The sequence below is a fragment of the Pan troglodytes genome, chromosome 13 (assembly GCF_028858775.2).
Source record: "Pan troglodytes isolate AG18354 chromosome 13, NHGRI_mPanTro3-v2.0_pri, whole genome shotgun sequence".
NCBI classification, from domain to species: Eukaryota; Metazoa; Chordata; class Mammalia; order Primates; family Hominidae; genus Pan; species Pan troglodytes.
The window spans coordinates 129,456,561-129,482,380 of NC_072411.2; the positions used below are offsets into that span (position 1 = coordinate 129,456,561).

The following is a 25,820-nucleotide window of genomic DNA, read 5'->3' on the forward strand; positions in this document are numbered from 1 at the left end:
TTTCTTAGGATGCCTTAAATAGCTGAAGCGTAGGCTGAAACATAAACTGGAATTAAATTAAAAGAGACCACATGTATAAGAGTGTGGAGATCCAGAGAGGGTACTTAACCAGCCCAAGGTCACACAGTCTGAAAAACTCAAGTCTCTTTACTCTCTGTTCCAATTTTTTCTATTCTATACTAGGTGTTGGATGATTTTTTTTGGAGAGTAAAAGAGTAAATATCTTAGGTTTTGTGGGCTAAGAGGCAAGGTCCTCAATTATTCTAGCAATTGTTCCCCTGGAAAGACCAATATTCCTTTTATACCTAAAAATGTAAAGCCATTATTAGCTCAAGGGTCCTGCAAAAACAGTGGGGTGGACTAGATTTCCCTGTAGGCTGTAGTTTTCAACCCAAGCTCTACACCATATGTAAGAGATACGTATTCTTGTTTCTGCTTTTTAGATGATTAAAAACATACATATAAATGGCCAGGTGCGGTGGCTTACGCCTGTAATCCCAGCACTTTGGGAGGCCGAGGTGGGCGGATCACAAGGTCAGGAGATCGAGACCAGCCTGGTCAACATGGTGAAACCCCGTCTCTACCAAAAATACAAAAATTAGCCAGGCATGGTGGCAAGTGCCCGTAAACCCAGCTACTCGGGAGGCTGAGGCAGGAGAATGGCGTGAACCCAGAAGACAGAGCTTGCAGTGAGCCGAGATCACACCACTGCACACCAGCCCGGGCGACAGAGCAAAACTCTGTCTCAAAAAAAGAAAAAAAAAAGAAAAAGAAAAGACACCGTACATATAAAGAAAATTATAGATCAAATATTACAATGCATATTAGGAACCAGCAGAGGTGAAATTGTGTTCCCAGAAACAAGCTAATGCTATATGGTATGCATTTGAGGATTAGTTCTGAAGATAGCTGAAGTAAATTGGAGTCCACTTCATTTTATCCTCCACATACTGAAAAGTCTGTTATGCCTCAGGAACTTCTTGGTACTAAATCACAAAATTAAGAATGATCGTTGATACAAAAATTCTCAGTAATTTGATAATGTACAATGTCTGTGTGGAGTCTAAATATGCATTCTGAGGAAACAAGGTTATTTATATATATTATACCTTTTCTCCATTTAAAGATTAAAAGTCATTGTTGAGTTATTCTTAGATAGCCTTCAAACCCAAGTATATTATAACTGTGAGTATATCAGACATGCTATTAATTTTTCCTGTGTTCTATATAGAGAAGCCTTCTTTGATGTGAATTTTGTCATTTGTATATTCTCTGATTTAAACGTGTTGTTTGTATCTTAAACATCACAAATGAAGTTGCATTTTCATAACAGCTTAGCATCATAACCTTTTCTATATTTCTTGCTTTAAATCCAAATCACTATAGAGTGTGCCCACAGTTGTATCTTTTTACATGTTTTTATTCCTTAGGCCAGAGCCTATTAAAACACTTCACAGGTTCTATTGCTATCTCTGGGCATGTTACTGGCTTTCCATTCTTCAAATACCTGTCCATTGTGAATTATAGGCACTAGCTGTGTCAAATGAAAACAATTTCAAAGATTTGTGTGTGGAGAACTTGAGAATCGCTACCTAGTCCTTTGAAATGTGGTCAGCTGGATATTGTTAGCCTCCTTGTCATTTATTTTGTGTCCCATATTTTGAAGAGCCTTCTCATAAACTTCTAGGGCTTGACAGTCTGGGTGTCTGGTTTAAGAACTTTCTTATCACATTATTACCTAAGGGCTGCAAAGGGCACTACTTACCAACTCCACAAAAATGAAAAGTGTTTCTGAAAATATTTGTCTTCAGACTGACTCATTCTTGAATGTCTGAAACGTATACTGGATACTTTTTGGTTTGTTTACTTGGCTTAGAATGTGGGATTAAAATGAGAAATTAACATCAACTAAACCTAAAACTTAGATTTTTCTAGCAATGCATTTTTATTTTTCATTTTGTGGATAGGTCAAGAGCCTACCAGTCTCATCATCATCATTTATTTTTTTTTAAATGAAAAGTCATTATCGTTTTTCCCTCATTATGAAATAATGTACAACCAAAAATTTTAAAGCAATTCAAAAAAGTATAAAGTCAAATAGGAAAATCACCATGATCCCCAGAGTAACCATTTTTCATCATTCTATGTATTTACTTCCAGAATTTCTGTGCATATGTAGGTTCTTACAAAAATATGATCATATAAATCTGTCTGATGTTTTTATGAGTTGCTGTAATATTCCACTGTATTCATATGGCACAACATATATAACCACCTCCGTATGTGCTTGTTGTTTTTGTTTTTTGTTTGTTTGTTTTGTTTTTGCACAGAGTCTTGCTCTGTCGCCCAGGCTGGAGTGTGGTGGCATGATCTTGGCTCAGTGCAAACTCTGCCTCCTGGGTTCAAGCAATTCTCTTGCCTCAGCCTCCCGAGTAGCTGGGATTACAGGTGCCCACCACCATGCCAAACTAATTTTTGCATTTTTAGTAGAGATGGGGTTTCACCATGTTGGCCAGGCTGGTCTCAAACTCCTGACCTCAGGTGATCCACCCGCCTCGGCCTCCCAAAGTGTTGGGATTACAGGGGTGAGCCACTGCACCGGGCCTATGTGCTTGTTTTATGTGCAGATTTATCCTCCCTCAGTTTTCCCTAGCATCATAGGTGCAGGCAGTGTATCATAGCCTTAGCTTTCACTAATAGATGTTTGTACTACTCTTTTGATATTAAAAAATTTCCTTAGGATAAAACAAATAAGAGGGTGTTTACATGCTACAACATAGATGAACCTTGAGTTCCTTTGCTAAGTGAAAGAAGCAAGTCACAAAAAGACAAATACTGCACGATTCCATTTGTATTTAGTACCTACAGTAGTCAAATTCATAGAGACAGAATACAGAGTTGTGTTTGTCAGGGACTGGAGGGAGGAGAGAATGAGAGATTGCTCTCTCTCAATAGGTACAAAGTTTCAGTTTTACAAGATAAAAAGAATTCTGGAGATTAATTGTGCAACAATGTGAATGTACTTAACACCAATGACCTGCACACTAAAAAATGGTTAAGAAGGTAAATTTGGCAAGGTGCATCCTTCCACAATTAAATTTTTTAAAATCAAAGGATGTTTAAAATATGATTGTATATATTTTATTGTAAAATGTACTGACTGGGTATATAAACACCACCCTTGCCTGTCAATTTCAGTTATCTAGAAGACAAACAAAAGCCAGGACAATACTACAAAGATTCTGCACTTCATTTGTAGTTGAGGCCCTCAGACCTTACCGCATCTCTTTATTCTGAATTTATAAGTAATTCAATCGAGCTTTAGTTACTGATTTCTTAATTAGTAGCATAGATTAAACAATTAGAAATACAGAAGAGGTATCAGAGAGCTATAGGTAAGGGAGCAGCAGTAGAAAGAAAGGAAGGTAGAAAGCCTAATACCACAAAAAGAATCTTCCTCCAAAAAAAAAGCATACTTAACATTCAAAACCATAGACCATCCTGCAATTAAATGATATAAATGCAAATAAATATCTCTATGTATGCAACAGCATCACTCAACAAATATTTCTTAAGTATCAGTTATGTACCAAGAATCCCTTAGGGCCCAAAAGTGTTCACAGTGACAGCAATATTGTTCAGGAAAGGAGGATTATGTCACTTTCAGTCTGTTTACAAGGCAGGAGAGCCTGTCATACAATCACAGATGGTCAGAGTTCGGGTTTTAATGGTAAACTTCAGTTATTTAGAAATTGCACTTCTATAGACTCTCATGTTTCCCAAAATCCTGTGTCCAAATGGTATCCCGTTTAATAATTGTATATGATTTAGTGACTGTATTGGTCTATTCTCACACTGCTGATAAAGATATACCCAAGACTGGGTACTTTATAAAGAAAAAGAAGTTTAATGGACTCACAGCTCCACATGGCTGGGGAGGCCTCACAGTCATGGCAGATGGTGAAAGGCATGTCTTACATGGTGGCAGACAAGAGAGAATGAGGACCAACTGAAAGGGGTTTCCCCTTATGAAACCATCAGCTCTCATGAGACTTATCCACTACCATGAGAACAGTATGGGAGAACCACCCCATTATTCAATTATCTCCCACTGACTCTCTCCCACAACATGTGGGAATTATGGGAGCTACAATTCAAGATGAGATTTGGGTGGGGACACAGCCAAACCATATCAGCGACCTTACCTATCTACATGGACTTGTACCACCTTGCTCCTTTTGTAAGCAAGCAATTTGTAAGCACATTATTCACCAAGCAGCAGTATGTGCTTGTTAACAAAGACATATTTTAGCCACAATGTTAACCTGACTGTAGTCCTGTTTTATTTGACTGTTTGTACCAATAGCCACAGTTTATAGGTTTGGGCTATAGAAAAAGCTGATATTGAGCATGACAAAATAATGCATGATGTACCATCACTATAGGATGGTGAGTTTATTAAAATATCTCTCCCTTTCTCCAGGGAAGTTGTAAATTGCAAAATTATCAATATGCCATCTAGCAGTTTATTTATCATGTGAAAATTTGGAAGTAAAATGTGTGGTTTCAGCAACTAAATTCAGTAGTAATGACAACTGTTCAAGAAAAATGTGCTCATACAGAATTCTTGGTTACCATCACCTGTGATGGGGCCTAAATATTTTTCTTTGGAGAAAAAGTAATGAAATTTGGAGGCCTTACAGTTAAACATTATTCTGGACATTACTGGTTTTGCTTGTTCTGTTTTACAGAATGCTTCTGCAAACAAGACAGTGCTGGCACAAGAGCAGAAGACACTCTCAGCATTGCTTTAAGAGTCAGATTCATCCATTAAAATACACATTCAAACTCCATATAACTATATATAGTTATATATATGGTCATAACTATATTTAACTATATATAAAATAACTATATATATAGCTACATATATATGTAGTTATTTTAAATTTGCCTTAATAGCTAAACCCCTTTTTAAGGTTTTCGAAATGCGACTGCTCATTTGAAAAAACGTCGTGTGGGCCGGGCGCAGTGGCTCACGCCTGTAATCGCAGCACTTTGGGAGGCCGAGGCGGGTGGATCACGAGGTCAGGAGATCAAGACTATCCTGGCTAACACGGTGAAACCCCGTCTCTACTAAAGATACAAAAAATTAGCCGGGCGTGGTGGTGGGCGCCTGTAGTCCCAGCTATTCGGGTGGCTGAGGCAGGAGAATGGCGTGAACCCGGGAGGAGGAGCTTGCAGTAAGTGGAGATTGTACCACTGCACTCCAGCCTGGGTGAGAGAGCGAGACTCCGTCTCAAAAGAAGAAAAGAAAAAATGTCGTGTGAAAATACTGCATTTTTTATTAGGATATGATAATGATTCCATCTCTGTCTTAGGAAAACTAATTTAAATGCGCTTTTGTTGTTGTTTCTGTACTCTTCCTTCCAAAACTAACAGTGAAGCAAGCTATCAAGGTACCTGCTCTGTTGATCCAACTTGAACAATCAAACTCTACTTTAGCAACAAGAAAAACATATTTTTAATATTAAAAGAAAAGTAAAGCACATATTAGGAAAGGTGGAAATAGAATCATCTTGGAGACTTACAAAAGATATCTGATGCTTAACGTTTAGAAATCTTGTGACCTGAATTTCAATTGTTTTGCTTTCTAAATTATTTTATATTTGTCTATTTGTATTTTGGTTGTAAAAAAAGCAGAATTAATAAAAATTCTTTTTTCATATCCTTTCGTATTCCTACAAAACAGATGTTGCCATTATGTGGAATTTGTCATCTTCCAATCTACAATAAAATAGCCTAACATGAAGTCTCTATCCTCAGTCCCATTATTTCTTTTTTTTTTTAGACAGAGTCTCGCTCTGTCCCCCAGGCTGGAGTGCAATGGCACAATCATGGCTCACTGCAACCTCCACCTCCAAGGTTCAAGCGATTCTCCTGCCTCGGCCTCCCAAGTAGCTGGGATTACAGGCATGCACCACCATGCCCGGCTAATTTTGTATTTTTTTTTTAAGTAGATACGGAGGTTTCTCCATGTTGGTCAGGCTGGTCTTGAACTCCCAAACTCAGGTGATCTGCCATCCTCGGCCTCCCAAAGTGCTGGGATTACAGGCGTGAGCCACCACGCCAGGCCCCTTGGTCCCATTATTTCTGTCCCATCTTTGCCTTTTCCATTTGCTCTGCCACCTGGCTCCTGCACTCACCCTTCTCTTAGAGCCTTTTCCACTTATGACACTACGCACTGTGCCAGCGGGGTGGGTTGTTTTTGCAGAGCCAATCCTAAAGACTTTTGTTAATTCCCCCTTGGCTTTCTTGTCTATCTGCTTCTAAGATTTTATTTACTTGGTATTAGTCATCTGGATGAGAAGAAAAACTCAGTCAATCATCAAAATGTCTAAAATATCCAAACGTTTGTATTCCCAGAGATGTAGCTTACATTTTCTTATTTATTTTTGTATGACGTCTCACTCCAGCTGTCATTGTATTTACATGCTTATCTCCCCATAGTCTGTTTTTAGTGCTGTGAAGCACTCTTGTATCCTTGACGTTTTCCAAGTTTAATTTTTAATCTTCTTTTCTTGTTTTTACCAGTTATATATTTTATATAGTTAAATAATTTACACCTATGACTTATGTTATGTGTCTAGTACTCTGTGATTTACTTTTTCATATAGTCAGTATGTATTGAGCATCTTCTGTTTGCAATTGTAACCCCAGTGCTGTCTAGAGGTATCCTGTCCTTTGAGGTTTAAAACTACATGAAATTCCTTGAATACCATCTCAACCTGTAGGAAGTCCAAATTCTGCCCCAAGATTTCTTCACCTTCCCTGGGGCCTGCATTTTCTTGGTAGCTTTTCCTTCTGATTTTCTGTACTTGCTGAAGATTTGAATCTTACCCACATCTCAATTTCCACAATGATTCTTCCATTAATGGACCAGAGCTTCTTGTTTAATAAGGCGGTTTTATGTGTGTGTGTGTGTGTGTGTGTTTCAGAGACAAAGTCTTTTTTTTTTTTTTTTTTGAGACAGAGTCTCACTCTGTCACCCAGGCTGGAGTGCAGTGGCGCAATCTCAGCTCACTTCAGCCTCTGCCTCCCAGGTTCACGTGATTATCCTGCCTCAGCCTCCCAAGTAGCTGGGATTACAGGTGCCCGCCACCACGCCCAGCTAATTTTTGTAATTTTATCAGAGATTGGGTTTCTCCATGTTGGCCAGGCTGGTCTCAAACTAGGAGAGGCCGCCTCGGCCTCCCAAAGTGCTGGGATTGCAGGCGTGAGCCACTGTGCCCAACCAGAGACAGAGTCTTGCTCCACTGCACAGGCTGGAGTGCAGTGGTGGAGCCAACTGCAGCCTCCAACTCCTGGGCTTCAGCAATCCTCCCACCTCAGCCTCTGGAATAGCTGGGACTACAGGCACTCACCACCATCCATGGCTAATTTATTTTATTTTATTTTTTGTAGAGACAGAGTCTCACTGTGTTGCACAGGCTGGTCTCAAATTCCTGGCCTCAAGTGATCCCTACCTCAGCCTCCCAAAGTGCTGGGATTACAGGCATGAGCCACCACGCCTGGCCATAAGGCAGTTTTATATGACAAAGTGTATTGAAGATTCAGAGATAACACAGGAAATTTCAACTATATTGACAATGTGCTATTTCTGAGCTGGGTGGTAGCTGCAGGAGTATTTGTTACATTATTCTTGATACCTTTCCATACATATGGAGAATAGTTTAAAATTTTTATGTGTCAGTGGAGAGTCCTATAACTCAGAATGAATAATGATTTTATCTTCATGTTATCAGAAAAGAAGTCAGATGCTCTGAGGAGCTGGGTGCTTTTGTCCAATGAGTTGCAGACAGACGTTATTGCTGGAATTTTTTATTAAGCACATTTCAAAGTCATCACCCCTCTTTGTTTTACCTTGTCCAGCACGAAGGAATTATCAACACCTGTACATATCAAGAAATTACCATTGCAGTGGTCTCATCTTCTTCTTGACCTCTGTCACTGGTTCCCCTGCAAGACAGTACTCTTGATCTTGACATCACCAATCACAGTTCCTCTCCAAGCACCCTCCAGTCTTTCCATCTTTGTCCCTAGGACTCCAAATCCCATAATCCTTCCATCTCACTGGTACCCACAATTCCTTTATCCATTGCTTTGTCACTGTCTCTGTGCTCCTGGAGTCTCCTGTCTTCCCTCATTGATGACCTTTATTTCATGGTCAAGGAGCCATCAGGACCAATTTTTTTTTTTTTTTTTTTGCATTCATCCTCAGCTCTCTTGCTTGATCAAATCCATCTGGAAAAACCACAAATCTGCTTAAGTCCCACTGTGTCTATGCAGCCCAGTCACTGCTTCCCCTCCTTCCTTCAAGTCTTTATTCCAAAAGTCACCTCCTCAGGTGAGCCCTTTCGTGGCCACATTATCTAAATGTTTACAACCCACCCCTGACATTTCACTTCTTTCTTTCCTGCATTAATTTTTCTTGGCAATTATAATTAGTTAACATGTGGGTATTATACATATATTATATATTTATCTTATCTATTGTTTTCTTCCCCCTGTTAGAACATAAGCTACCGTATCCCCTGTATCTAGAATAGTGCCTGGTGCACAGTACATAATAAATGTTTTTTGAATGAATGAATAAATGATACCACTTCTAGATTTGAATATAAATTTGAAGTTGGACATTAGGAAAAAAATAAGAGAAAATAAGTGACTGAGGGAAAATGGTTTTGAGGGTGAGAAAGCGTCCCATCCTATCACTGAGCACAGTAGATCATTTAACTCAGCATCCTTGTGTTTAAAATGCTCCTTAAGCCAGGTGCAGTGGTGCACCTAAGTAGCTTGCAGTCCCACCTACTTAAGAGGCTGAGGTGGGAGGATTGCTTGAGCCCAGGAGTTTGAGACCAGCCTGGACAACATAGGGAGACATTGTCTATAATAATAATAATAATAATAATAATAATAATAATAATAATAAGCTCCTTAAGCACCCTTGACACACAGTACCCAATCTTGCTTGGGCAGTCCTTCAGCCCCCTGCCCCTGAACTTGCTATCTTTCAAGCTTCCTTGCACATTTTCCTTTTCTGGCACTGTTTCTATTCTGCCTGATTCGTGTTCATTTTATACGTAGTGAAAGTTATACATTTCTTGCCCTGTTCTCAGGTCAACACCCACCTGCAGGCTTTGTCCAGAGAGTGTCCTATTATCATCAAATGGGCCCTTGAAGTCATGGGAGGCAGCTAAGAGGACACTTTCCTCTCCCCGACACTGTGAACTTGTCCCCCTTCCTAGGAATGTAGAGATGAGTAAGATGTGGCTTCCTATGAGAAACTTCGTGGGGTGGTGGAGAAGGCATGTAAACAAATAATTACAGTGCAATTAGCTACGTGTTATAAGTCAGTTATGCACAAAACAAATGAGGGAGCAACTAACCACCTTGCGGGTTGAGAGAGGTAGTCTTCCAAGACAGGTAACTTTGAACTGCTCTGGAATCAGCAAAACTCAGCCAAGCAAGGTCAGAGGCAGTGAGAAGTGGGCACGTCAGGCCAAAAAACCATGTGGAAAAGCACAGGAATATGAAAGCAAGCAGAGGGTCTCAGCGGGCAGGAATCGCACCTGCAGCCCCATGGGGGCCAATGGCCTCTCTGCTAGGGATATAGGGGACACAGAATACAGAGAGCCTCCCACACCATGCCCAGAAGTTCAGACTCAGCACTGATGGCCAGGTCTAAATACTTTTAATCAACCAAGTGACATCATCTAATTTGGGGAATTTATTTAGGATTGATCATTAATCTCAACTGTCCTATATTTTTACAAATAACTTCTGTTTTATTTCATAAATATCAAAGAGATTGGTATAAAAGTTCTGGGGATGAATCTTAGTTCCTTTTTAATACTTGATATGCTAAGGAAGTTCTCAGAGTGTGGTCTGGGGAACCCCTGAAACTAAGCCCCTGCAGGCTGCTTGTTTTAAGTACCGATTCCAGGCCTCAGACCTGCTCACTGAGGATGGGATCTCTAGGGGAAAAGTAAGGTTACTAAAGACTTCAAATAATTCATATACATGAAAAGTTGAGAACCACTGTCCTAAGGTTCTGTTGGAATATCATGAAACTATACAGAGATAGTTTTCTTAATCACAATCTGATGTGAACTGATACTATCAAGGAAGTGTGTGACTCATAACAAATGGGGAAAAAATATCCCAAACATTTACATCATATACTTTAGAAGGCAAATTCAGGCCAGGCACAGTGGCTCATGCCTATAATCCCAGCACTTCGGGAGGCTGAGGTGGGCGGATCATCTGAGGTCAGGAGTTCAAGACCAGCCTGACCAACATGGTGAGACCCCCCCCGACTCTACTAAAAATACAGAAGAAAAATTAGCCGGGCATGATTGTAATCCCAGCTACTTGGGAAACTGTGATGGGAGAATCTCTTGAACCTGGAAGGTGGAGGTTCCAGTGAGCCGAGATCATGCCACTGCACGCCAACCTGGGTGACAGAATGAGACTCTGTCTCAAATAAATAAATAAACAAATAAATAAAGCAAGCAAATTCTGGTATCAGATTTTCTCCTTATCCTTTACAGAGAGTTATAGTCATGATTTATCTCACTTATATCCAGCCCCAATCAAAGTATTAATTAGATAGTGTCTATTGTCCTCCACTTGTGGGGAGAAGATGTTTTGCATAGCAGTGAGCAACTAAGCCAGGAATGAATTCAGCTCTAAGAAGTTACTCTTCTCCATAGTGAGCTCCTCCAAGACAAAGCCTTTCGGTGTGGGCTCTGATACTCCAAGCAGGCCAGACTGCTGGGCAGAAAAGTCAACATGCAGCAGAGCCTCTGTGCTTTGAAGTTTGCACGCAATCGCTCCGAACGCAGTCAGCTTATCGGTCCAAGGGAAAATTAGAAGTTCCAGATTCCAAATAAGATCTGGACTGACCTTGGAGTAATGACTATGAGACAGATGAACTTTAAGGCGTTTTACGATCTTAATATTCTATTACTTATAACAATGGAGAGTGTAGCTCTCCCACCATCAGCCAGTGGAAGCGCAGGTGACCTCTGGGGTTTCCCTGTGTCTGCAGATAACTGTCAGCTCTAAGCTTTCTTCATCAAATATCTCAACCATTGTTCTTTAAAATTTTCCTATGTTTATTCTGACTTTGTTTTTTTCTACCAGGAAGTAAAAACTAAGCTAGTAGTTTTCCAAACTGAAAAAACAAACAAACAAACAAAAAATTACTTAAAATGAATGCTGCTGGGCGTGATAGCTCATGCCCGTAATCCCAGTACTTTGGGAGGCCAAGGCGGGTGGATCACCTGAGGTCAGGAGTTCAAGACCAGCCTGTCCAACATGGTGAAACCCCGTCTCTACTAAAAATATAAAAAATTAGCCAGGTGAGGTGGCGGCGGGCGCCTGTAATCCCAGCTAGTCAGGAGGCTGAAGCAGGAGAATCGCTTGAACCCGGGAGGCAGAGGTTGCAGTGAGCCGAGATCATGCCATTGCACTCCAGCCTGGGCAACAAAAGTGAAACTCCATCTCAAAGAAAAAAAAAAAAAATGAATGATTGTAGTTTGAGAAAACAATTAATAAATTATAGGACTTTACATTTCTATTTTTGAGATGAACTGTCTTTTTATTGCTCTGAATGAATTTTCTTTTTTGTTATTAATTTTTATTTTTAGAAAAAGTAATCTAGTTTTCTTTTGTTCTTGTTTTTGACAGGGTTTCACTCTGTCGCCCAGGCTGGAGTGCTGTGGCGCGATTACAGCTCACTGTGGCCTCAACCTCCTGGGCTCCAGCGATCCTCCTGCCTCAGCATCCTGAGTAGCTGGAACTACAGGCTTGCGCCACCATGCCCGGCTAATTTTTTTTATAGAGACAGGGTCCCACTATGTTGCCGTGGCTGGTCTCCAACTCCTGGGCTCAAGTAATCCTCCCACCTTGGCCTCCCAAAATGCTAGGATAACAGGTGTGAGCCACCTGGCCTAAACTTTGGTTTTGTAAATAACATTTTCAAAGATTTTTTTTCAAATGGTCCTATGAATAGACAAACCAGGCACATGACCTAAGAAGTCCCATCTGCCTTAATATGTGTCTCCACCTGCCAGCCTGCAGCTCGAATTTTCCATCACTTGTGGCACTGGTGGCAGCTTTCTGTCTTTTTTGTTTGTTTTAAGAGGTAATGTTTTCTGAAAAATGTGTCAGTTCCCAGGCGGATTTTTAAAAATTAACCCATTAGCATCATGTCTCTTGATAAGATTAGCTTACTTTCACCTCTCAGACAGAACACCCTGCAGCAGCAGGTGACAAAGCAAAGAGTGACCAACAAGAGAGAGTGGAGGTGGGTGTGGCTAATTTAGTGGTTCCCAGTGCAGGGTTGCACCAGGCCAAAGCAAGTGAGAAAAATAAGAACGAGGTAGGGATTTCTTTTTTTTTAATCAAGTAAAATGGGAGCTTTTTATCAAGTTCCCATTTTAAGGGAACAGCTTTTTCTTTTTTTTTTTTTTTTTTTTTGTTGAGACAGATCTCACCCTGTCTCCCAGACTGGAGTGTAGTGATGTAACCTCTGCTTACTGCAACCTCCACCTCCCAGGTTGAAGCGATTCTCTTGCCTTAGCCACCCGAGTAGCTGGGACTATAATTACACTCCACCATGCCCGGCTAACTTTTGTATTTTTAGTAGAGACAGGGTTTCACCCTGTTGGCCAGGCTGGTCTTGAACTCCTGACTTCAAGTAATCCACCCGCCTCGGCTTCCCAAAGTGCTGGGATTACAGTCGTGAGCCACCATGCCCAGCCAGGAACATATTTTATTCTGTGGGCATTTTACTTGCTTTATGGTATCTTAATTTTTCTCTGGAATATGAGGACAGTAGATGAGAGGTCTGCTGTGGTTTGGGGGGTGGGTGATTGTGTTGGTTTGTGTTTGGAGGTGGCCATTGCTCTTATATTGAAAAATATAACTAAGACAGTCCACTGTTTGTCTTCCTTTTAAGACACATTTATTTTATTGCCCTGTGAAGTTCAAAACATGAAGAACTTTTGGACTAGAGGATCTGCTGGGTTCTTCCAGTCCCCAAATTGTATTCCCTGTGTCCCCCAAGCCCTGGACAGAAGCACAGTGGGAGAAGGGGAGGCACATGGGGGTGGGGGGACAGAAAGAAGAGAGAGGTCCCAGTCTGCCATTCCAAGGTAGGAGACCATCTCTCACTGGAACTCACAGCTGATCTCTTCTTTAAGTTTCTATTCTAATGTTAGGTTTGTTTTTTTTTTTTTTTAGATGGAGTCTTGCTCTGTTGCCCAGGCTGGAGTACAGTGGTGCAATCTTTGCTTACTGCAACCTTCACCTACTAGGTTCAAGCAATTCTCCTGCCTCAGCCACCCAGGTAGCTGGGATTATAGGCACTCAACATCATGCCAAACTAATTTTTGTATTTTTAGTAGAGACGGGGTTTCCCCCAGTTGGCCAGGCTGGCCTTGAACTCCTGACCTCAGGTGATCTACCTGCCTCGGCCTCCCAAAGTGCTGAGATTATAGGCATGAGCCACCGCACCTGGCCTCTATCTTAATTTTTAATGCAATTTTTATATTGCCATAGAAAAAATATAATGAAGATAATTTGTACCAGGAATCACCAAGCTTTTCCCATAAAGAGCCACGTAGTAAATATTTTAGGCTTTGCAAGCCAAGAGGCAAAATGAAGGCTACTATGCAGATACCTATATAACAAGAGAGAAAATAAATATCCACAACATTTGTATTGATGAAATGCAAACTTATGGACATTGAGATTTAAAGTTTATATAATTTTCACATTACAAAATGTTATTTCTCTCTTAATTTTGTTTCAACCATGAAAAATATAAAAACCAGTCTTAGCTCATAGGCCGGATGGAAACAGGCAGAGGGCTGGATTTGTCCTGCAAGCTGCTGTCTGCCAACTCCTGCATTATACAGCTAATTTCATGAGCTACTATGTTATGTTTATCATTGGGATTTTACGTCCCATCATGAGGGGCACAGTGATAGGGTGAGAGGGGGAGAAACATACCCCTCCTCCCCCAGTGCCTTGTGGCCAGCAGAGCCCGTCAATAATGAAATACAGGCCGGGCACGCTGGCTCACGCCTGTAATCCCAGCACTTTGGGAGGCCGAGGTGGGTGGATCACTTGAGCTCAGGAGTTCGAGACCAGCCTGGCCAACATGGTGAAACCCCATCTCTACTGGAGAATCATTTGAACCTGGGAGGCAGAGGTTGCAGTCAGCCAATATTGCATCACTGCACTCCAGTCTGGGTGACAGAGCAAGACTCCATCTCAAAAAAAAAAAAAAAGAAGAAGAAGAAATGCAACACTGCACCTGAGAATATGACTGACCCTGGGTCAGACTGTCTCACCTGAATTCAGATCCCCACTCCCCATGTTCCTTACTATCCTTAGCCTCTCAAAATCCTAGGTTTCTCATCTATTAGATGGAGCTTATAATAGTACCTCCCTTACAGAATTGTTATAAGATATAATGAGATAATATGAGACAGCCAGCACTGAAAGTGCTCAAAACATACTGAGATCATTACAGTGCTGATGGAAGTTCATTTCCTCTACCACCATCCTGATCAAGGGATCCCGTGGAGCCTATTTTTCTTACATGAATAGTGAAGTTTTCTCAGTCTTTCTGCATTCAAAACCTTTTAGGGGGTAAAAAGAAAAGAAAAAAAAAAGGAACCTGGAGTTAATGATTATAGGTATACTTACCATTCTCTGCATTGCATAAGACGGGCAAAATTTTCTTACCATATTATTTATTCTCAAATGTACCAGAGAGCTCTCACTGCACCTTCTTTGTCAGAGTTAGTAATCTGTATGCTTGCTGTCATCCAGAAAATCAAAAACGGGTGGCTGGCTTACATGTCTAGACTAGTGATGTGTCTCTGGATGGGAGTTGAGGGATAGGAAGTGGCAGCTGCAGTGAGATTTCTGTGATGTCCAAGGGTGGTGACAGCAGCTTCAGGGCGGGGCAGGCGGGGGCATCCCGCAAAGCAGTCCATGGGTGTCATTCTTCTTCACTGGAGGGCATGGTGCCAGGGCACATGGTTGGTTGCTTAAGGCAGACACGGGCAGAGGTGGCCCTGCAGAGGACAGCTCGTGGCGTCTGTCTGGCACGGTTTGGCTATACTTGGTCAGCTCTTCTTTTCACACACAAAAACTTTCCCCTCAGGCTATTGGCTGGGCAGAGGGACTGGCAGGGTCAGTAATCATAATGCAAAATCAACAGACCTGCTCAGTAGGGTGTTAACCAGCTGTGAACGGTGCCAACTCCCCCTGCTATTAAACCAGGCTGGGCTGGGCTGGGCTGCGGGAGAGAGATTGGAGAAAGGCAGGGCAGGCCACGTCTGTTTCACCAGCATGCACAGGAACGAGCATGCTGGCTGTTGACAGTAGAGAGAGAAATAGTCAAGATTATTTGGAAATTATGTTCTGGTCTATTAATAAAAATGCATGTGCATATTTCCTGATCCTTTTAACGAACAATAAAAATGGATGTGTTTAATGAGATCCTTCATGAGTTTTAAGGATAAAAAGATAATTGTTTACAGTGCTAGGGGGATATAAAGAATTGTGAGACACCGTTCCCACCTGCAGTTTAGGGAAAGTGATAAACCCTCAACTCAGGAGCACCTAATGATCCATGTCAAGTCAATGAGTTAGTAACAGCCTACAGTAACAGCCCTCAGTGTATCCTATGAACTCTTCTAAGGGCTTACCTGTGCTAACCAATCTGACCCCATTTCACAGATGTGGAAACCGAGACACCTGAGACTGCCTAGACTCACAGAGGTGAGGTGGCAGAGCTGGGATTTAGACCCAGGAAGTATGTCTCTGGAACTGGTGCCCTTCACCCTGTACCACTTTGCCTCATAAGAGAAAGCGATGTGCAGGTGAGACATGGGTGGCACATGGGCACTGCGAGAATTGATATCAAGAGAAGAGTGTGAGACCCAATTGATCCGCACTCCTGGAAGGCTTGCTGCCTTTGTGTAATATATTTGATCTGGCACCTTTCTTGGATAAGCATCAAGTACCATTGGGGTCTCTAACCAATATTTTGTTAAATAAAACATTGTAATGTGTCTGTGCTCTTAGGCAAATGATATTTGGTTAATCAACCAATATAGTCAGTGTACTCTAATAATACTATTAACAAATACGAGTTAATTCATTTATTGTTTGTTAGAGATAGATAACAGCAGTCTCTCACCCTTGCTCTTAGATTCAACACCAGTTCTTTGGCACTGGACAAGGGACTTCAAGAGGAAATGTCAGGGAGGAAGGTGGCTAGTGCAGACTGATGGAAGAAAGGATCAAACAATAGTTGTGGATGTCCTTTGGCTTGGAATCTTGAAAAGGAGAGAGGGGAGTCCCCCAATGACTGAGTCCTTATTGAGTGCAGGGTACCAGGCATGCTAGTGACAGCATCTCAACTCCTTACAAAAACACTGCAAGGTACATCCTAGTATCTCCCTTGACAGATGGGGGAACCTGGAAGGATTAAGAAATTTCCCGGCCGGGTGCGGTGGCTCACGCCTGTAATCCCAGCACTGTGGGAGGCCAAGGTGAGTGGATCACGAGGTCAGGAGATCGAGACCATCCTGGCTAACAGGGTGACACCCTGTGTCTACTAAAAAATATACAAAAAATTAGCTGGGCGTGGTGGCGGGCGCCTATAGTCCCAGCTACTCAGGAGACTGAGGCAGGAGAATGGCGTGAACTCGGGAGGTGGAGCTTGCAGTGAGCCGAGACCGTGCCACTGCACTCCAGCCTGGGCAACAGAGCAAGACTCCATCTCAAAAAAAAAAAAAAAAAAGAAATTTCCCTAAGCTCCAGTTTGTAGCTACAATGCTGGGAGTAGACTCAACATAGATGGGTCCGTATATATTCAGTAGGTCCATACATACATGGCCTGTGATTTCTGGAATTCCAAACCTTTTTGGATTCTCTACAATGAAAGTTTATTTTGCATTTTAAGTAAGGCCGTAAAACAGAAATGCAACTGTGAAAAAGAATGATTTCCACAAGTTTAACTACTTAATATTCAAAAGTGCTAAAACATCATGTAATCTCGGGTCATTTCCTGATGGTAGGAGGGGGTTTAAAAGCCATAATATTATTATTAAGAGCTTTCTGTTCATGACAAATGATTTTGTATTCCATTAAGATATGAGGAAACTATGGGGTAATTTATTGCTGGAAGGAGAAAAATCATAAAAATGTTGCTTAAGAAATATCCATTAGTTATGCTTCCTTAATAGTTAGCCTTTGGCCATCCTGGTTTTTTATGTGATTTAACAGTTGAATAGTAATGAATGGGTTATTACTATTAAAGTAACCATAGTGTTTCAAAAAAATGGGTCCAACAATGTAGATGGATTAAAATCAATGAGAATAAAAATATGGACTCTGTATATTTAAATTAAATAATTCATTTGAATTTTTGAATTACTGAAACATTTGCAAATTGAAAATGTATTTAAGAAAAGACAGCATTAGTGAGAGAAATTAATATCTTGAGTCTTGAGCTACTGTCATCACCATCCAAAAGTATTCAAGTGCCCCTGTGCTGGGGTCTCTGCAATATCATACAGGCAGGGCTTATTTCTACAGCAGCAGCTGAACAGCAGCCAGAGAGCAGCCCTGACTATAATTTTGAGTTCACACAATCAGGTGCAGCATCTACATGTCAGCAACATTGTCATGTGCTCTGAAGTCCTAGTCAGCTTAATTATGTAGCTGCACAAGCAAGCCACACCTTGCCAATTTAACTGAGAATTAAAGCTGGAATTATTTTGGAGCAGTTCCACTAACGCAGGCATAGAAACACAGCTCTAGACCTGGCTCTGGAGCCTCACCTGCAGGGCAAACCACATGCAAGTAGATGATATGGCAGACATGTATAACTGGTACATGTCTGCCATATCATCTGAGATATGTACAGTCAACAAGAGAGAACAGTCAAGCCTTTCACAATGGCTCTTCATTTATCTGACTGCTGGATGGACCAGAATTCTCCATACCTCTGTGCAATAGCAGCTCAGAGCTGGAGGCATCCCCCTAGTATACCAGCACATGTCTGCTACACCAATCAGTTTTCTTTTATTTTTTATATTATTTAAACATTTTTTTGCGGCCACATAGTAGGTATATCTATTTATGGGGTACGTGAGATGTTTTGATACAGGCATGCAATATGAAATAAGCACATCATGGAGAATGGGGCATCCATCCCCTCAAGCATTTATCCCTTGAGTTACAAAGAATCCAATTACCTTTTTTTTTCTGAGACAGGGTCTCATTCTGTTGCCCGGGCTGGAGTGCAATGGCATGATCTCGGCTCATTGCAATCTCTGCCTCCTGGGTTCAAGCAATCCTCCCATCTCAGCCCTCTGAGTAGCTGAGACTACAGGTGTGCACCACCATGTCCAGCTAAATTTTGTTTTTGTTTTTGTTTCTTTGTAGAGATGGGGTTTCTCCATGTTGCCCAGGCTGGTCTCGAACTCCAGATCTCAAGCGATCCACCTGCCTTGGCCTCCCAATTTGCTGGGATTACAGGCATGAACCCTCATGCCTGGCTGCATTCTTTATTTTAAAATACACAATTAAGTTATTATTGACTATAATCACCCTACTGTGCTACCAAATAGTCTTATTCACTCTAATTTTTTTTGTACCCATTAATCATTCCACCTCCCATCCAACACTTCACTACCCCTCTAAGCCTCTGGTAACCATTCTTCTACTCTTTATGTCCATGAGTTCAGTTGATTTGGTTTTTAGATCCCACACATAAGTGAGAATATACAATGTTTGTTTTTCTGTACCTGGCTTATTTCATTTAACATAGTGATCTCCAGTTCCATCCATGTTGTTGCAAATGACTTGATCTCCTTCTTTTTTGTGGCTGCATAGTACTCCATTGTGTATATGTACCACATTTCCTTTATCCATTCGTCTGTTGATGGACACGTAGATTGCTTCCAAATCTTAGCTATAGTATACTCTGGTTTCTCTTCAGATTGCATAAATCTTTCACCTTTTACCAAATCTTAGCTATTGTAAACAGTGCTACAACAAACATGGGAGTGCAGATATCTCTTTGATACACTGATTTCCTTTCTTTTGAATAGATACCCAATAGTGGGATTGCTGGATCATATGGTAGTGCAATTTTTAGTTTTTTGAGGAACCTCCACACAGTTCTCCATGGTGGTTGTACTAATTTACATTCCCACAGTGTACAAGGGTTCCCCTTTCTCTACTTCCTTTCCAGCATTTGTTATTGACTGTCATTTGGATATAAGCCATTTTAACTGGGGTGAGATGATATCTTGGTGTAGTTTTGATTTGAATTTCTCTGATGATCAGTGATTTTGAGCACCTTTTCATATGCCTGTTTGCTATCTGTATGTCTTCTTTTGAGAAATGTCTATTCAAATCTTTTGCCCATTTTTTGACCAGATGGTTTTAAATTAGCCATTTCACTCTAATTCCTGATGGTTGAAATTACTATTTTAACGAAGTAATTTAATTAAATATTAAATAAATAAGTGATTAAATATGAATGCATAAAAAGACATTTGTTTATGTAAAAATAAGGTTGAAAGATTTGATAAAATGAAATTAAGAGAAAAACTATTCAATTACATGTGGCTGAGCTAGCACTTAAAGAGCTAGAGAAAAATATGGATTAATATCCAGAAGGACTCTATAGTCAGATTGTTCCACAAGCATCTTTTATATTTTTTATTGTATTTATTTACTTTTTATGTTTTTGAGACAGAGTCTAGCTCTGTCACCCAGGCTGGAGTGCAGTGGCACAATCTCAGCTAACTACAACCTCAGCCTCCTGGGTTCAAGCAATTCTCATGCCTCAGCCTCCTGAGTAGCTGAGGTTATAGGCATGCACCACCAAACCCTGCTAATTTTTGTATTTTTAGTAGAGACAGGGTTCACGTTGTTGGCCAGGCTGGTCTCAAACTCCTGACCTCCAGTGATCCACCAGCCACTGCCTCCCAAAGTGCTGGGATTACAGAAGTGAGCCACCATGCCTGGCCCCTACAAGCAATTGGCCTGTTAAAAAAAAAAAAAAATTATAAAACTGGAATTTGTTGATGGTGCACTGTGGGTGTGATTTAGCAGGAATGATGCCATTGAACTGTAAACAGCAGACCCATTCCCAAAGGAACAACCTGGACCCTATCTCACTAGATTACAGAATTTGTGAACATCTATATATTTGAAGTTAACTAGTGTTCATGTTTCTGTTTGTTTGTCTTTGACTCTTCAACTTTTTCAATTAACTAATAAGCTGGTACTCAACTATCATATAGAAATTCTACCTTAATGTGCAAACAAACCAAATACAACAAAAACTAAATATTTTACCACTAAAAGTTCAAGACCCAAACTAAGGGACAATATCAAAAAGAAAAAATCAAGAACTGTGATTTTGATGACAATAAAGGAGGCACCTCATGGCGGCAGGTGGTGATGGGAAAGCAGACACCAGGCAGGGAGGACTCATGGGAACAGCACGCTCACATCAGAGCCTCACACCTGACTGCTAAGCACCCAGGCGGGTCCTACGGATTCTTGCCACTTGTTGACATCAGGCCACTTGTTGACATCAGGCCTCAGGTGTTATTGCGGGTGAAAGCACTGACAAAATCTCTGGCATAAAATGATGGATTTGCTAAAAATCAAACAGTTTTTCATTTTCTATGGTCATTGAGGACCTTGTATAAGGCTGAAGATCTAATTTAAAAACTGGTATCCTGAAGTTACTGTATCAACATTGATTTCTTAGTTTTGGGGATAAGGGTTGTAATTGGATGGGGGAGAGGCATACAGAAGTATCTGGGGTACAGTTTCATGTTGCGTGCAGTCTACTTTTGAATGATTTGGGGGAAAGTGGTGTATGTGTGTGTGGAGAGAGAGAAAGAGAGAAGGAGAGACAGACAGAGAGATGGAGTAGGTGGGACAACTTAACAGTTGGTGAACTTAGATGGGAGGAGATACCACTGTTTCCGGTACTGTTTGTCAGCTCTTCTGAGGGTTGGGTTTAAACTTTTTCCAAAAGAATTTCTTTTAATCCAAGCAACTAACAAATAATTAGGCTTGTGTTAATTTTAACATGTGTTAAAATAGCCAAAGCCTCTGGTTCCATTTTTTGCCATTTTGATCATAGTTGTTCATAATTCATACATACAGAAAATATCTGCATCATGGCACCCCATCAAATAGCCATGCAATTCATATGCCTTCAAATTGGATGCAAATAAACCAGCTGTCCATCCATTGATTCATCCAGTCAATCCATAAACACTTGTTTAGGACATCTTATATGCCAAAGATACCAGTGTGACTATGACTGCACAATTCCTTCTCTCCTGGGACAAACAGACATCAGAAAAAAATAGGCATTGAATATCTAACTGCAGAGGCTCAATGGGAGTGTATAGGTAAAGGGGACCAGTCTAGTCTGGAGAAGATCAACAAACACTTGCTTAAGCTAAGACCAAAAGATTTCCAGTAGCATATGGTGAATGTGACTCTTACTCCAAGAAATAAAATTAAGCCTGTCTCAAGGCCCCCACACCTTCTCACAGGTTAGAGAATTGCCAATCTGCTCTTCTTCCCTCTAGCCCTAGAGGCTCAGAATCCAGGTGTTGTGTGGCATCTGGGAGGCAGAAGAATCAGAGGTGATCATTGCCCATTTGAAAACAGTGCCGGCTTCCTCCGTGCACACTTGAGCCCAAGGTCCATGCCCAGGTTAAGCTTCCTTACCCAGTATCTTGTACCCTTGGGTGAAGGACTCAGGCTTTCCTTTCGGAGGCCCTGCTGCCTCTTCCAGATGCTGTGAGGGAGTAGCATGCTTGGGGGTGGGAGGGGGCACTGAGGACTTGCATTTCTGAGGACTTGCATTTCTGACAAGTCTCCAGGAGATGCTACCGTCTGGGAATCCACACTTGGAGTTTTAGTAGAGTATACTTAAAAGATGTGGTTGAAAACAGCATTAAAGTTTAAAAACCCAGAAAGACAAGATTAAAATCATTTAGTCAAGACATGACTTCATGATCCCAAATATCTGGGAGGAAAATTGCAATGAGTTAGTCTTCTAGAAATATGAAATATGCAACTTTGAGGAGACTATAGAATTTCCTTCTCAGTCGGTTACTTTCTCTTCATTTATTTCAATAGGTTATTGGGGAACAGGTGGTGTTTGGTTACATGGATAAGTTCTTCAGTGGTGATTTCTGAGATTTTGATGCACCCATCACCCGAACAGTGTACACTGTACGCAGTGTGTGGTCTTTAATCCCTCACCCCCTTTTACATTTCCCCCAAAGTCCATTGTATCATTCTTATGCCTTTGTGTACTCATAGCTTAGCTCCCACTGCTAAGTGAGAATATGCGACGTTTCGTTTTCTATTCCTGAGTTACTTCACTTAGAATAATGGTCTCCAATTCCATCCAGGTTGCTGCTAATGCCATTATTTCATTCCTTTTTTTTTTTTTTTAAATGGAGTTTTGCTCTTGTCACCCAGGCTTGAGTGCAATGGCGCGATCTCAGCTCACTGCAATCTCCGCCTCCCAGGTTCAAGCGATTCACCTGCCTCAGCTTCCCGAGTAGCTGAGATTACAGATGCCCGCCACCATATCTGACTGATTTTTGTATTTTTAGTAGAGATGGGGTTTTGCCATGTTGGCCAGGCTAGTCTCGAACTCCTGACCTCAGGTGATCCGCCTGCCTGGGCCTCGCAAAGTTCTGGGATTGCAGGCGTGAGCCCCCGTGCCAAGCCTATTTCATTCCTTTTTATGGCTGAGTAGCATTCCATGGTATATATACCACATTGTCTTTATCCACTAATTGATTGATGGGTATCTGGGCTGGTTCCAAATTTTTGCAATTGCGAATAGTCCTGTTATAAATATGAGTGTGCAAATGTATTTTTCATATAATGACTTATTTTCCTCTGGGTAGATACCCAGTAGTTACTTTCCATTCCTATAAACTGCAGTGTATATGAACATGATGAGTGTCAAATGATGAATGTCTCAAAATTACTGTGTGCTCCCTTCCTGGAATGACAGCAAGGCCTACTGCCCAAGACTAAGGAAAGATATTCAGTTAAAGATACTCTTGTTTGTGTGGGTTTTTTTTGTTTTGGTTGCATAAGTAGAATTCTCCACCTTAGGAATATCTGGCATTTCTTTTTTTATTTTCCCAACTAACCATCCAGTATATCTCCTAGATGTGCCTGGCCTCTGCCATCAACATATTTTCTGGAGAAAGCAAATTAATTTTCAGTTAATATTAACCTGAAGAAAAAATAATAAAGCAAAGGATTAATGTGTAACCATATAATATGCAGCATATATGTCAAAACACATTTTTTTTTTTGAGACAGAGTCTCGCTCTGTCACCCTGGCTGGAGTGCAGTGGCATGATCTCAGCTCACTGCAACCTCCACCTCCTGGGTTCAAGCCATTCTCCTGCCTCAGCCTCTGGAGTAGCTGGAATTACAGGAGCCCACCACCACACCCAGCTGATTTTTATATTTTTTAGTTGAGATGGGGTTTCATCAGGTTGGCCAGGTTGGTCTCAAACTCCTGACCTCAAGTGACCTGCCTGCCTCAGCCTCCCAAAGTGCTGGGATGACAGGCATGAGCCACTGTGCCCAGCCAAAACACATTTTAAGTCTATTATTTGAAACTATTTCTTTATTTGTTCCTCTGCTGGCAGAGAAAAGTTTTAAAAATTTGATGTCCATTGGAGCTGGAATGTGCATAGGTGTGAGGGCTGGGGGGTAAGTGTGTCACAGTGACTAGTTAGGTAGGATAAGGTATGTCTAACTCACAGCTGAATTTTTTGTTTTGGTTTTGGTTTTATAAGAAAGAACATTCTGTTGTTCAAAATATTTGAGAATAAACAAAAGAAAGAACATTCCGATACTAGCATTAATGAGTTAGTTTGTTCTCTTTAAAGATGTGTAATGGGTATTGATCCTCTTCCCAGTCTTAAACATTATTTAAGTCAAAGAAAACCTTAATATCACCTATGGAATATATTGCATATTAATCTACACCAATATAAGGTTGGTGCAAAAGTTATTGTGGCTTTTGCCATTGAAAGTAATGGCAAAAAAATTGTCCAAGTAATGGCACTAACCAAATACATTGTGTTCTACATAAAAGGTACATATACATGTATACATTATACATATATACACATATACATATATGAACATTATGTAGAACCTAAGAATTTGCCAATATTTGACCACTTTTTAACTATGACAGCAGCAATTTCTTATGATTCAATTAGATATTATCCTGAAAAAAAGGATAGCTTTGTCGTTTCCATATATAAATTATTAGGTTGGTACAAAGGTAATTAAAAGTAATGGCAAAAACGGCCATTACTTTAATACTTAAAATTCCCAAGTACAATACAAATGATGTATTCTTATCCGACATTTCTCCCTTATGCAACATGTTCTCAGTTTTCTACTTTATTGCTATTCATATATTGATATATTTCTATTGATATATTGCTACAAGGTCACCTGGCTCCTAACGGATAGTGTCCAATACTCGAAGAACAGAGAAATGCATTTGCTTTTACCCTGCCGGTTGGGATTTATTCAGCTGTTTCTAAACAAAACCCTTTCTCTTTCCCTCTTCCTAGGGTTGTGTCTGTAAAGACAAAGGCCAGTGCTTCTGTGATGGGGCCAAAGGGGAGAAGGTAAAAACAAAACCTAATACTGCTTGTTTACACTGTAAAGCTCTAGAAGGTAAAACTCAACCTTCTTCTTTCATCGGTAGCAGAAAGATCCGCAGTAGGTTGTTCCATTTCCCAAATCCAATGTTAAAGTAATTGTATATAAACATTAACCTAAAAAAAAAAAAAGAAAAAAGTCATCTAGGAAGCTTCAGATACCTTGTACATACAATGGCAATTAAATTACAACTCTCTCGGTCTGTAAAGAATAAGTAGCAAATGAGAAAAAGAAAAAGAAAGTTTATGACAAGTCTCCATATGTATACACTATTTACAATGTTGCTAAACACAAGAGAAGAACTGAAAACGATTTGATTCATTCACTTTGACAGAAAATAAACATTGAAATTCACAGATTTTTGTCCTGCAGCATTGGTTCAAGTTCGCCCCCTGGTGGAGAAATCCCACAGCAGCACACTGGTTGAGGCAAAACTTAGCAGAGGGAAGTAGCTCCATTGCAGAATTCAAGAAAAAAAGGAATGCCGTGAAATCTCATTAATTCGCTCCATTAACTTGCAATTTGTGATAATTAAGATAGAGGCAGAACTAAAGTTTTTTTCTTTGTTTACCAAACTCTTTCCTCAGAGACACTAATTAATTGTTTAACAATATTGAAGGATGACTGTTTTAAAATATTTTAAGAACATATTTAAACTCTTTATCTAAACTAATTTCTATATAATGTGTATGCTAATTATAATAATTATACTTATTTTAAATTATTTCATAATTCACATGTAGTTGGATTTAGGTTTTTTATTGAATCTGTGAATGTATTCTAATTCAGGTTCCCATTGAGAAGCACTTTCTCTGTGATTCTCCTTGCATTCAAGAAGCATTTATTGAGTTTCTACTATTTGCAAGATGCTATTCTAGGGTGTATAAAAGTAACTGAGTAGTGAGAGGGGTCTAGCACATTCTTTTATTTCTCTTCTTATTGAGTGTGTGTGC

The 25,820-nt window shown here is 40.5% G+C and overlaps 1 protein-coding gene and 1 long non-coding RNA gene across 7 annotated transcripts in view; one reads left to right on the plus strand and one right to left on the minus strand.

Annotated features, from left to right (window-relative positions):
• COL4A3 (collagen type IV alpha 3 chain) overlaps positions 1-25,820 on the plus strand; it is a 148,615-nt gene that overhangs the window by 47,494 nt on the left and 75,301 nt on the right. For all 6 annotated transcript variants that reach the window (XM_016950598.4, XM_054679438.1, XM_009444461.5 and 3 more), the window contains exon 2: positions 24,777-24,833. In XM_016950598.4, the coding sequence (XP_016806087.1) occupies positions 24,777-24,833 (57 nt within the window). The remainder of the gene's footprint in view (positions 1-24,776; positions 24,834-25,820) is intronic.
• LOC104005402 (uncharacterized) overlaps positions 20,671-25,820 on the minus strand; it is a 91,025-nt gene continuing 85,875 nt past the window's right edge. The window contains exon 7 of the long non-coding RNA XR_010149906.1: positions 20,671-24,983. This is a non-coding gene — a long non-coding RNA (uncharacterized LOC104005402). The remainder of the gene's footprint in view (positions 24,984-25,820) is intronic.